Source organism: Lactuca saligna, chromosome 2 (assembly GCF_052625555.1).
Source record: "Lactuca saligna cultivar CGN05327 chromosome 2, ASM5262555v1, whole genome shotgun sequence".
NCBI lineage: Eukaryota > Viridiplantae > Streptophyta > Magnoliopsida > Asterales > Asteraceae > Lactuca > Lactuca saligna.
In genome coordinates, this window is record NC_136418.1 from 74,379,175 (window position 1) to 74,391,315 (window position 12,141).

The 12,141-nt window shown below is 36.9% G+C and overlaps 1 protein-coding gene across 1 annotated transcript; it reads left to right on the plus strand.

Moving 5' to 3' along the window:
- Positions 1–9,705: 9,705 nt before the first annotated feature.
- Positions 9,706–10,809, plus strand: LOC145031073 (Late embryogenesis abundant (LEA) hydroxyproline-rich glycoprotein family). Its single transcript, XM_078979548.1, has one exon. The coding sequence runs from the start codon at positions 9,934–9,936 to the stop codon at positions 10,717–10,719; it is 786 nt and encodes a 261-aa protein (XP_078835674.1). The 5' UTR covers positions 9,706–9,933; the 3' UTR covers positions 10,720–10,809.
- Positions 10,810–12,141: the final 1,332 nt, after the last annotated feature.

The window sequence follows — 12,141 nt, forward strand, 5'->3', positions numbered from 1 at the left end:
CCATTATGCTTGGGTCGGCTTTTGGAATTTCCAGGGGAAGTTCTTTACAGTTGAGGCTTTGGTGTGGGCATCGGGTATTTGAACTTCAAGATATAGGTGGGGCATCATTTCAAGGCGTCTGAGATTATTAGTCTCGTTGGGATTCAAAAAGTGTTTGTTTGATCTTTAGGAGTTGCGTGGTCCTTGGGGATATGGTCCCGTAATATAACACTCGCACGGACAAGAAACAGGTTGTCAGCAATTAGTTATTAAAGAGTAAGAAGGATAGGGAATCCTTCAAATCTCATATAGTACGAACACTTAGTTGAATCTAAGTGAAGGAGAATCGTGCAGGTATTCAGGACAGGGACAAGTATGAGATCGGATTGGACTTCTCGTCCTCATCGAGGGAAACTCGCGGCCCAAGTGGTTATTTGGTTGAATGTTGTGCGAGTTCGGTAAAACTCCTCAGCATGTGAACCGTGTTTTCTTCAGGGCTTGATAGCAGAATTTGGGGAAAACAGGTTGGGACTCCAGTCATGAATCGAGTTCAGTTCGGGTGATTGGTCGAGTGGGTGTTTGACTCCGCATGCATTTTGAATCGATAGATTAGGGTAAGGTATTGGGCTACGGTTGTGTAAGGATGAAAGTGTTGTAAGACTATGGGGGAGCCGTAGCATTCACTAATAGTCAATTAGTATGAAAGTATTGTAAGACTACGGGGGAGCCGTAGCATTCACTAATGGTTAGTCAGGATGAAAGTGTTGTAAGACTACGGGGGTGCCGTAGCATTCACTCATGGTCAGTGGGATGTAAGTGTTGTAAGACTACAGGGTAGCCGTGACATTCACAGATTCGTATAGATGACTTAGGCCTGGGTAGCCGTGACATTCACGGATTCATATAGATGACTTAGGCTAGGGTAGGCTAGTTCGCAGTGTTGTGAGTAGGTCACAACATAATTGGAATCAGTGAACGGTAGGTCGAAGGAGACCGTGTATAATGTAAGACAATGGGTATTCTAGTAGCACTCACCTTTTGCGTTGGATTCAGTGGCAAAAGGTTGTTAGCCTATCATGATTGGATGGATCAAATGGATTGAAGGAGCCATGAGTGGCGGTATAGTTAGGGCAGATATTGTCGGACGAGGTATCCTTTAGAGGTCGCGTGGGATTGCTAAGTGTGTTTTGGCTCAACAATCGGTTAGATGTCTGTTGTTTCGAGGAAATATCTGAGCTCCGGTCAGATATAAGTGTACTACAGGGAAATTTTGTATGTGGCTCTATTATCTAGTGGGAACCTCAGGTTACCAGACGTTGCATAACCAATTGGGAGATAAGTGTAATGAATTCAACAATGATTCAGCACGGGCGGTATGTCAGGGAGACATGCCCTCTTAAGAATTCGGAACTCGGATGGAGTAGATGTGATCTTGTTGAAGGAAATCCGTTCATCTTCGGGTTCTAGAATCTTGTGAAGGTTGGTCACGGTTACCCTAGGAAGGCTAGGGTGTGCCCAGGATTGTGACCATGTCGCCCAAGTTTTTGGGTGTGTAAGGGATGATAAGGAATGATTTCGAGGATGAAATCGAATTTAAGTGAGTGAGAGTTGTAACATTCTATTTATTTGTTTATTAAATAAATAAATAAATATTGATGAACGAATAGTCGCCCGAAATTGATATTATTTAGTGGATTGTGGGTTTTGGGGAGCCGAATGTTATAAATTGGATTATTCGAGGGCTAAAGTGTATTTTTGGGATTTATTTTGTGAAGATTTTCAGAAGTCATGGGGTGTTTGGTAATATTAGGAGTTAAATTTAAAAGATATTGAAGTGTTGAGGGCTGCTTGGTAATTATTAGGATTGTTTATGAAAGGAACTATGGAAGGGAGGGCTAAAGGGTAACTTTTTGAGTTAAATTAAAAAAAAATGTTGTGGGGAGGGACTGAATTTGGTAAATGTACAAAATTTGAATGAACATGGGACTTTAAACCCGTCACCTCCCATTCTTATACTAACCCTAATGCTAACCTCTACTACTAGTCGTCATATTTTTCTCCCTCGTCTAGCCACTATTACCACCCCAACACTCTCTCGTCTTTCCGATCGGTCGAACTCCCAAGCCACCAGATGACCATCTTGTGTCCAACTTCGCTGCCGGAGGTCATGAACGGCCAAGAGGGAAATGTTGAGACCGAAGAATGACCACCATACCACTGTTGCATCCGTTGCCATCAGTTGTCGCCGCTTCTATGGTGGCTAAAGAAGAAGAAGAAGATTGACGATGTGATGGTGGGAGGATCAGTCGCTTTGCTGCTATTTGGTTCATTATTGTTGTCGCCGCCATACGAACGTTCCTCCTTGAAGATGCTGCCAACGTCATCTGCCATCGTTAGCCATCATTGTGCTGCTAGAGTTGCTGTTGTTGTCACCATGAACCACTAGGTGGGTGGTGGTGAAACTGTTCTGGGGTTTGTGTGTGTACCTTCGGAGTCATCCAGTCAAGGTCGTATACGGGGTTTATTATGGCTAGAAAATTTTTAGAGCCACCATGGCGGCTGTCGGCCGGATACTGCTCTTCAGCCACCCTAAACCATCACCGACCGCCATAAGGGTGGTTGTGTGTGTGTGTTTTATTAGTGTGTGTGTGTATTTATTAGTATGTGTGTATGTGTGTTTTATTTGGAATGAGTTGTAAATTATAAATAGGGTGTTACATAATCTATATATGAAAATAGGGGTGTTACATAACCCATGTTGTATGGAACATAGGCATTAACCTAGTACCAATAATAAATTTGTTATAAAAAATTAAAAATGCTTCATAAAAGAAGCCAAATATGTATACGTATAAATGACCCAACGTATTTCATTTGTTGAAATGACAAAGTTGCCCAAAACATGAAGTTTTGAGTACTATACTTAAATACTGTAATGTCATGTTTAATCACCGTTTTAGAAATTGGTTTGAACCGGTTGGTTGAATCGATTGTACCAAGAATCAGGAGATGGAGCGATTTAACTATCATCATTGTATGTCAATTTTTTAATCAGATTAAACCGGCCAGTTTTTACGGGGTTTATTGTGGCTGGAAAATGTTTGGAGCCACCATGGCGGCTGTCGGCCGGATGCTACTCTTCTGTCACCCTAAACCATCACCGACCGCCACAAGGGTGGCTATGTGTATGTTTTATTAGTGTGTGTGCGTGTGTGTGTTTTTATCAGTATGTGTGTATGTGTGTTTTATTTGGAATGAGTTGTAAATGGTGGGGTGTTACATAATTTATATATGAAAATTGGGGTCTTACATAACCCATTTTGTATGGAACATCGGTATTAATCTAGTATCAATAATAAATTTGTTATAAAATACTAAAAACGCTTCATAAAAGAAGCCAAATATGTATACGTATAAATGAACCAGCTTATTTTATTTGTTGAAATGACAAATTTACCCAAAACATGAAGTTTTGAGAACTATACTTAAATACTATAATGTCATGTTTAATCACCGTTTTAAAAATCGGTTTGAACCGGTTGGTTGAATCGGTTGGATCGAGAATTTGGAGATGGAGCAGTTCAACCATCATTAGTTTATGTCGATTTTTTAATCATATTAAATCGGCCAGTTTTTACGGGGTTTATTGTGGCTGGAAAATGTTTGGAGCTACCATGGCGACTGTCGGTTGGATGTTGTTCTTCTACCACCATAAACCACCACTGGCCACCACAAGCGTGGCTGTATGTGTGTGTTTTATTAGTGTGTATGTACCTTCGGGTGTGATCTAGTCAAGGTCGTATACGGGTGTGATCCAGTCAAATATGTATACGTATAAATGACCCAGCTTGGGAGACTTTATTTTATTTTATTTTATTTTGCTTCCGTTGTAGTTTAGTCTTTAAGTAAGTTTTTAATTGATCTAAAGAGATATTGGAATGATTATTTGTTATATAATATGTATATGAAAATCGAGGTGTTACATAACCCATTTTGTATGGAACATAGGTATTAACCTAGTATCAATAATAAATTTGTTATAAAAAACTAAAAATGCTTCATAAAAGAACCCAAATATGTATACGTATAAATGACCCAACTTATTTCATTTGTTGAAATGACAAGGCCACCAGTAGCCATGTTAGGTGGCGGTGTGCCTCGTTTGCATTTTGACTCGTTTGGGAATGTTTGGACAAAATGGGCCCAATGAAACCCTAGTGGGCCCAAAGAAACCCTAGTGGGCCCAATGAAGCCCTAATTGACCTAAAAACCCAACCATTTGATTAATGGGCTAGTATTTGGGTTGGAAACCCAAATTAGGGTTTGAAAAACCCTAATTTTGGAATTTTTCGGGACCGCACAAGAATTATGTATTAAACTTAAAATAATAATTAATCATCATGTGCAAATTAACCTAAAGCAATATTGGACTTAATGGATTATGTCCTTAATGGGTTAAGTAGGAACGCTTAACCCTAATCGTCATTTTATGTAAAAAAAAAAAAAAAAAAAAAAAAAAAAAAAAAAAAAAAAAAAAAAAAAAAAAAAAACTAATTAGGTTTTGACGCTTGTTGGGCCATTTATTAGACTAACCTGTTGTGGGCCTTTGTGGTCCAATTGGGAACCCATTTATGGACTAAGGGAAATTATTGGGCTTCAGGATAATACCCATTAGAGAGGCTTGGGCCTAATTTGGAAATTTGGGCTATAAGTGGGCCATGATTGGGCCTTGAGGATTATTAGTCACTGAGGTATTAGAATGCCAATTGTTTGGTCTAGAATAATTGGTCGTGCCTTAAAATAAGTCCATGTAGAGGTTTGGACCCAATTTGGAAAATTGGGCCATATGTTAGGCCTTGTTTGACTATTGGGCTTTTGGTCCTTCGGGGTGTGAGTTTGGGCCTTGGTTTGTATCAAGCTAGGTTAGGGGTAAAATGGTCCATTTACCCCCAAGTGTAGATTATGGTTGTATGTTGGAACCCAATTATTAACTGGGTGTCGTTTTGATGATTGACAGTTTGGGAACCTATCAACCAGTAGCTTGAGTTTATTTGTGGGACTTCAGCAGTGCGAGGTGAGTCTTCTCACCATACCTATGGGTCTAAGGTACCAAGGCCGGCCCATTATGTGACTATGGTATATATGTCAGTCATTTCTGTGATTTGATATGCTATGTGATTGTGCGTTATTGCATGTAAGACCCCGGGGGGAGCCTGTGGAAATTGGATGTAAGACCATGTTGGGTAGCCCATGGAATTCCTAAGTTAAGACCATGTGGGTTAGCCCATGTCATAATTGTGTAAGACCCTTGGGGGATCCCACGACATCCTTACAAGTTTATGTTTGTGTTATGTAGAGATATTTCTGTGATATATGATATGTTATGTGATTATGTATGTTATTGCATCGAAGACTCCGGAGGGAGCCCATGGCAATTAGATGTAAGATCATGTGGGGTAGCCCATGAGATTCCTAGTTTAAGATCATGTGGGGTAGCCCATGACACAATGGTGTAAGACCCTGAAGAGAGCCTACAACATCCTTACAGGTTTTTTGTATGCATGGCTTATGTGTTATAGGCAGCTTCTATACCTAACATGTTATGTGATATGTGGATTGTGTGTGTGGTATGCTCTAGGAAAGTCACTAAGCTTCGTTCTTACAGGTTTTGTTTATGGTTTCAGGTATCATCGTTTTGGATAGGAAAGTCTCGGGTTGATTGCAGTGCACACACCTACGATTTCCGCAATGAATGATTTTAGGATAAACTCTGATGAATATTTTTAATTAATCATGTTTTTGGAATGTTTGGATTTAAATACATACACATTTGGACTGTATTAAAAAATGAAATATTTACCCTTCATTTTTGGGACGCTACATTGGCAATAGGTATTGAAGCAAGACTGTCATGAATTTGGCTTGTAGATGTGTATGAATGGTATTAGACATAGCAAAGTTTGCTGCAATATTCATGAGTGCTCATAAGGTCTAAGTATTGGATTAAACTCATGCTCACTTGTATCACTTCATGGAATTTATCTCGAGTGACCATGAGATGATAATATCATATAAGTCTTCAAACCAAGAGATAAGAGTTGTTGACTATGAATTGGTTGTGCATTGATAGTATGAAACCGCTTCAGCAACTTGATGCTATAAAACATGTTGTTATGTACAATTTGATGAATAGTTAGTACAAGCATATGAGTCAAAGTTTATCTATTCCTTTTAGTCCTTGGAGGATTAAAAGCGATATCTTGGGCCCCTCAATGATTTTGTTTTAACTTATGTGCCAGACTCACTCATAACTAAATTGATGTGTTCGATTAAGTTCTATGTCAAACAAATCTGAAATCGGGAAACAAACTGCTGGACAATAAGTATGACGTAGTTCCATGTATTTATCCAACTGATATCTTGAGAACAGAGTATTATATGATCACTTATCTAAAATGGAGCGTCTCAGTTCAACGATGGCTTTTAAGAGCTACGATTGCTAGTCGGTGTTCTAAGTCGTACTTGCAGATATAGTTATTAGACTTATCCAAGTGGGAGACTATTGGATTTAGTGTCTAAGCACATAACTATAATTGGTATGTACTTGACCCGAGAGTAGCATGGTCCATTTGGATTGCATGACACAGAACAATTTATAAGGATGGACTTTTGAGAAGAGGATATTTGTGATTTGTTGATATATTGTAAGTTCTAATATATTAATATGAAATCATATTATTTAATTAGTATTCATCAAGAATTAATTTGGAATTAATTTTGTGATCAAAAGAGACTAATTAAATAAATGGGGATTGATTGTGTAAACCATTCATTCTTATAAAGTGGGCTTATGATTCATAATCCTTATGTTGGGCTAAACCCAGGTGGTGATCCATGGATACTCCATGGAGGCTAAAACCCATGGAGAATGAGAAAATGTGGAAAGTCATGCACATTAGGGTTTGCATGGTGTAACCCTAGTTATGTCACACTATATAAAGGACCCTATAGCTACCAAAATCGGCACTTAAGTGAAAGGAAAGAGGGCTAGTCGATTTTGAGTGCAAGTAAACTTCTCTCAAGTTCTTCTATTTGTTGGTGGTGTTGTGTCAAGCATTTGAGGCATCACACTTGGGGGGCTAGGATCTTAAAGGATTAAGGAATCAAGCTACAAGAAAAGGTATGTCATTCAACTAGAATTTTGTATTACATATACTTTACAATATGCTAGTTAAGATGATACCTTGGAAAATTGAAAGTTTGCATGTATAATAGAGAAAACATAGATCTAAGGTATATAGGGTTGCATGTACACCTTAGGAGTGTTAGAATGCTCAAAATCCTTCAATATCATGATCCTATATACCAGGATACCGACCCAACATGTCACTAACATATCATCATCCTATATACTCGGATACCGACCTAACAGGTTACTAAGCATATCATCATGCAATAACTAGGATAATCATCCAAAAAGGGCCGACATAAGTACCTTCGACCCTATTAGTATAGTGAGGACAACTCACCTCACAAAGTAGTGCTGAAATCAAGATGATCAAACTCCAACTCTTGGCTCCAAACTCAACTGCCTATAACCATCATATAACTGATTCCATTAAAATCTCAAATTACCAAAATACCCTCAGAAGTCAAACTTGGTCAATCCTTGGTCAAAGTCAAAGTCAACAGTCCATGTTGACCCAACACGTCAAGTTCATCCACTGACTCGTCGAGTTCCTCTAGATCTCAGAAACCAAAAACTAAGGACAACTCACCGAGTTACCTGAGTAACTCGTCGAGTTACTTCAGAACTTCAAATCCGAAAACTCGAGTCAACTCGCCGAGTTGCCTGATTAACTCGTCAAACTCTTCAGTATCCAGAAGATCGGGAAAACCCTCATCAACTCATCGAATTGGCTTATGCAAATCGTCGAGTTCCTTCAGCCCATTTCTCATTTAGACGCTTTTAAGTGAAACCAAGGCTCTAAACTGTAGATCTATCCTCCTAGGGTGTAGTTATCACGTAAACTTTCCAACTTTACGTGCATGCAAGGATTCAAGAGACTAAAACACCCACAACTAGTCTTAGGAAGAGGTTTAGGGCATGAAGAAGGGACAAAGCTTGCTAAAGTAAGGAACTTTATGTCCATAAGGGCCTAGAGGAGTCCAGATCTGAACTCCCCACTTCAAAACGTGCTCAACACTAAAAATGCCTCGAGAATAAGCTAGAAATGACCCTAAGCTCTTGAGTGAAGATACCTAACAAGAAAATGAGCAAGGTAATGACTTTTTACCTTCAAATGAATGCGAAAACAAAGTAGATGTTGGATCTACAAGCTCCTTCTCGTTCCAAGCTTCTTAATACTCAAGCCTCTTCAAGAAATGCAACAAACACACACTCTTTTAGCCTCACACATATTCAAAAGGAGGTTAGCTCGATTAAGGTTTGTCTCTGGACGTGAAAGGTGGTAAGGAAGGTTGGAGGGAGGACTTAAGGTCCTTTAAATAGAATGTAAACCCTGAAAATTAGGGTTTTTCATAATAAGCTTCAACTTGTCGAATTGGGTCTTCCAACTCGTCGAGTAGGTTCTCCGGAATACACTATCCTTCTTGATTTCTACACGACGAGTTGGGGCACAAATCCCTAAGATTCATTCTTGAAAATCAGGATGTTACAGGTTAACTACGTAGTATTTAAATTCAAAATTGATGTAAAGTTTTAAGCTTTTCGAGAAATGTGAAACGGTAAATGAATATTTGTAGTAAGTGGTTGTGCTATGATAAGAATGTTGTTGAAATTTGGAACGAAATTCAAGCCAATTTTTCGTTTTAAATGTAGTATGTTTGACATGAAAAAGGCAAAGTGCTTAATTTTGGGCTGAATTAATTACCTCTCTGTTGTACACTTGAGCAGGGAAAGAAAAGTTTTCGGTTTCAAGTGAGAGATAGCAAGCCATGATCGAATCAACAAGCAAACAAATACTGGTGTTGTTCGATTTCACAATTTTCTTCGAGCAGAAACCAGGAGTGACAACTCGAAAATAAACTTTTTCCACTCGAGGAAGATAAGAGGGTTTGCTTCTTTTTTGTGTCAATGTAGGCTTGTCATTCTTTATATAAGAAACCAAAAGAAAAACTTTAAGAGAGATGGTGGGTCAAAATTTTTGTTATTCTCTTTTTTTATTAAAAAAATTCCAAATCATAAGTCGTATTAGCTTTAACCTGGTATATTAGGCCGCAGTGATCAAAAAAACAGATCGACATCAACTTTGTTCCTTTAACGGACACGAAAAAAACTTTAGGAACTGAAAATATAAAATCAAAATACATAATAGGATCGTTGCGTCGTTGTCCCTTAATTTTTATGAGACTTAAAATAACATTTAATTTCTAAGATTTAAATTTTAATGTAAAATAATAAAAAATAAACATGTCATTTTTAGAAAATAAAAGAAAAAAGTTATAAATTATAAAATATAACAAGTGACCTATTATTTATGGTAATTTTGATATATCTATCTATATATATAAATAAGCAAAATGGATTTACACGAGATATAAATGATCGACGCTTCATCTATTTAACAATTATATGCAATCAAATTGTGTAAATCATGGTAACACAAATTTTATAATCACAATGTAAGCAGTCGAATATTTTATATAAACACATATTTAAGCCTTTAAAATTGGGATTGTTTCTACTTTATAGTGAAACTAATAAAAGAGAACCGGCCAAACACAAAATGTTGAACGCGCAAGTCGTTGCCACTTGCCACGCGGTCTCCATCTTCCCAAAACCAGCTAAGTCTTCACTGTAATCCTATTTCATGCCTACCCACCACCTCCCCTCTATATCTCTCCATTCTCTCTCCCAACTCCAATCTCCCATTTCCGAAACAAACTTCAATCCTTCATTTCATTTTACCTTTCCCACAAATCGACTATACAATGGCAGATCGTGTTCATCCAGCTGCTGCATCGGATCACTCCCATCCGCTTCCTGAATCTGTCAAGCCTCCTATCTCCGACGACAAGCCACTACTGCCGCAAGGAACATACGTTATCCAGATCCCTAAAGATCAGATCTACCGCATCCCTCCCCCTGAAAATTCTCACAAAATAAAAAAACTTGCTAATCGAAAACCTCGACGGAGCTGCTGCTGCCGCTGTCTCTGTTGGACAATCGCCACCGTATTGATTCTAATAATCCTCCTGGCAATTGCTACTGGCATTCTCTACTTGGTTTTTCGCCCAGAAAAGTTGAAATATTCAATCGATAACATTTCAATAGGAGGCGTCAACCTGACTTCGTCAGCGCCGATATTCCCAAGGATAACTGTTGACATTAGAGCAGAAAACCCTAACGATAAGCTTTCGGTGTACTACAACGGAAAAGGAAGCTCTGTCAACGTGTATTACGCCGACGTTAACTTATGTAACGGTGTGTTACCGACGCTTCAACAGCATACGAATAACGTGACGATAATCAAAACGGCGTTAAGGGGATCAAATATTGTCTTAGCACGTGATGATCACTCGCGATTGGTATCACAGCAGGGCAAACGGAATGTGCCATTAAGATTGAAGGTTAAGGCTCCGCTGAAAATTAAAATTGGTGCAGTTAAAACGTGGGAGATAACGGTTACCGTCAAGTGTAACGTTGCTGTTGATCAATTAACCCAGAAGTCAAAGATCGTGTCGGAAAATTGTGATTATAGGGTAAAACTGTGGTAACAAAAAGAGAGGTAGCTTCGTAAATTGCTTGATTGTAAAGATCTCAAAATATACGTTGAATTATATAATCGCACAAAAACATTTCTTTAATTCTAGTGTAAATGTTCCTGTGGTATATTAAAAATTAAAATTTTGGTTTTCAGTTGATCAAACGAAACGAATGTCGTATTGGCAATACTACCACACAAACTGAAAATGAAGCTATGCAAATTAATCTACAAATCATTGAACTATTAATTACAATACATAATCAAACTGAAATGCAACATAATCACGTATTAAAAGTGCATCAATGGTTGCGCTTGTGATTAGTTTGTAAAAGCCTATCTTAATGTAAGATGGAAAAAAAATTATGGATTCTAAAACTACAGTATTTAATAAAGTAAATATGAAACGGGTACTATACGAACACAGTATTTAAGTCATTAGGAACATCAAATGGTCTTTGACAGAACGATAGTAATAGTTATTAGAAATAAATTAGTTTGCTATTTAAAAAAAAAAATCACTAGAAATACGTAAAACAATTTGAAAGTAAGTATATAATTAAACATAATGCTTTAAATACCGGTTTCCAATTTAACAGGTTCGACTGTCGGATTAACCGATTTCTATAATTTTCATCTTTTTTTCTTATTTTCTTACATATAAATACATATATAAATCATAAATTTGACTTATAATTTTCATCTTTTTTCTTATTTTCTTACATATAAATACATGTATAAATCATAAATTTGACATTTACAAGTTCAAATATTAAAAATATACATAAAAAAGTTACAGATCAATCAAAAACATTAGAATAACACATAAATATAAGTTTTAGTGTTTTACATCAATTTATATACTTCAAAAAGAAAATAAAATATAGTACTAAAAGAAAATATATTTTTAGATGCATACAAAATATCAAAAAACTTTATAACATTTATTATATTTTTTATTTAGAAAAAACTAAATAGATTTTGAAAAAAAAAATCATCAAAGTTTATTAGGTCATCCATTATACCTACCACATACCGCATATGTGGTGGAAGACACATCAGCACCACATTCATCTACCACTAACATGTGATACCTACCACTAACACATCACTCCACATCATTATTTTTATTTATTTTTAATACAAAAATACAATAAAATTACATTTTTTATAATTCAAAAACATTTATTTTTAAACTAGTTTTTCATTAATTATAAAAATAAATTTACAACTTCAAACTACATTACTTAGTTAATCTAGAAAAAAAACTATTACATTAATTAAAAAAAACAAACATACATATAAAAAATCTAATCGTCGTTCATGTTACGCTGGTACAAATATTCCGCGATATCTTCTCGAAGATTGAAACACGTGTAACTGTTATGAATTTCAGCAACTCGCTCTAAAAACACATTTATTCCGGATACGAACT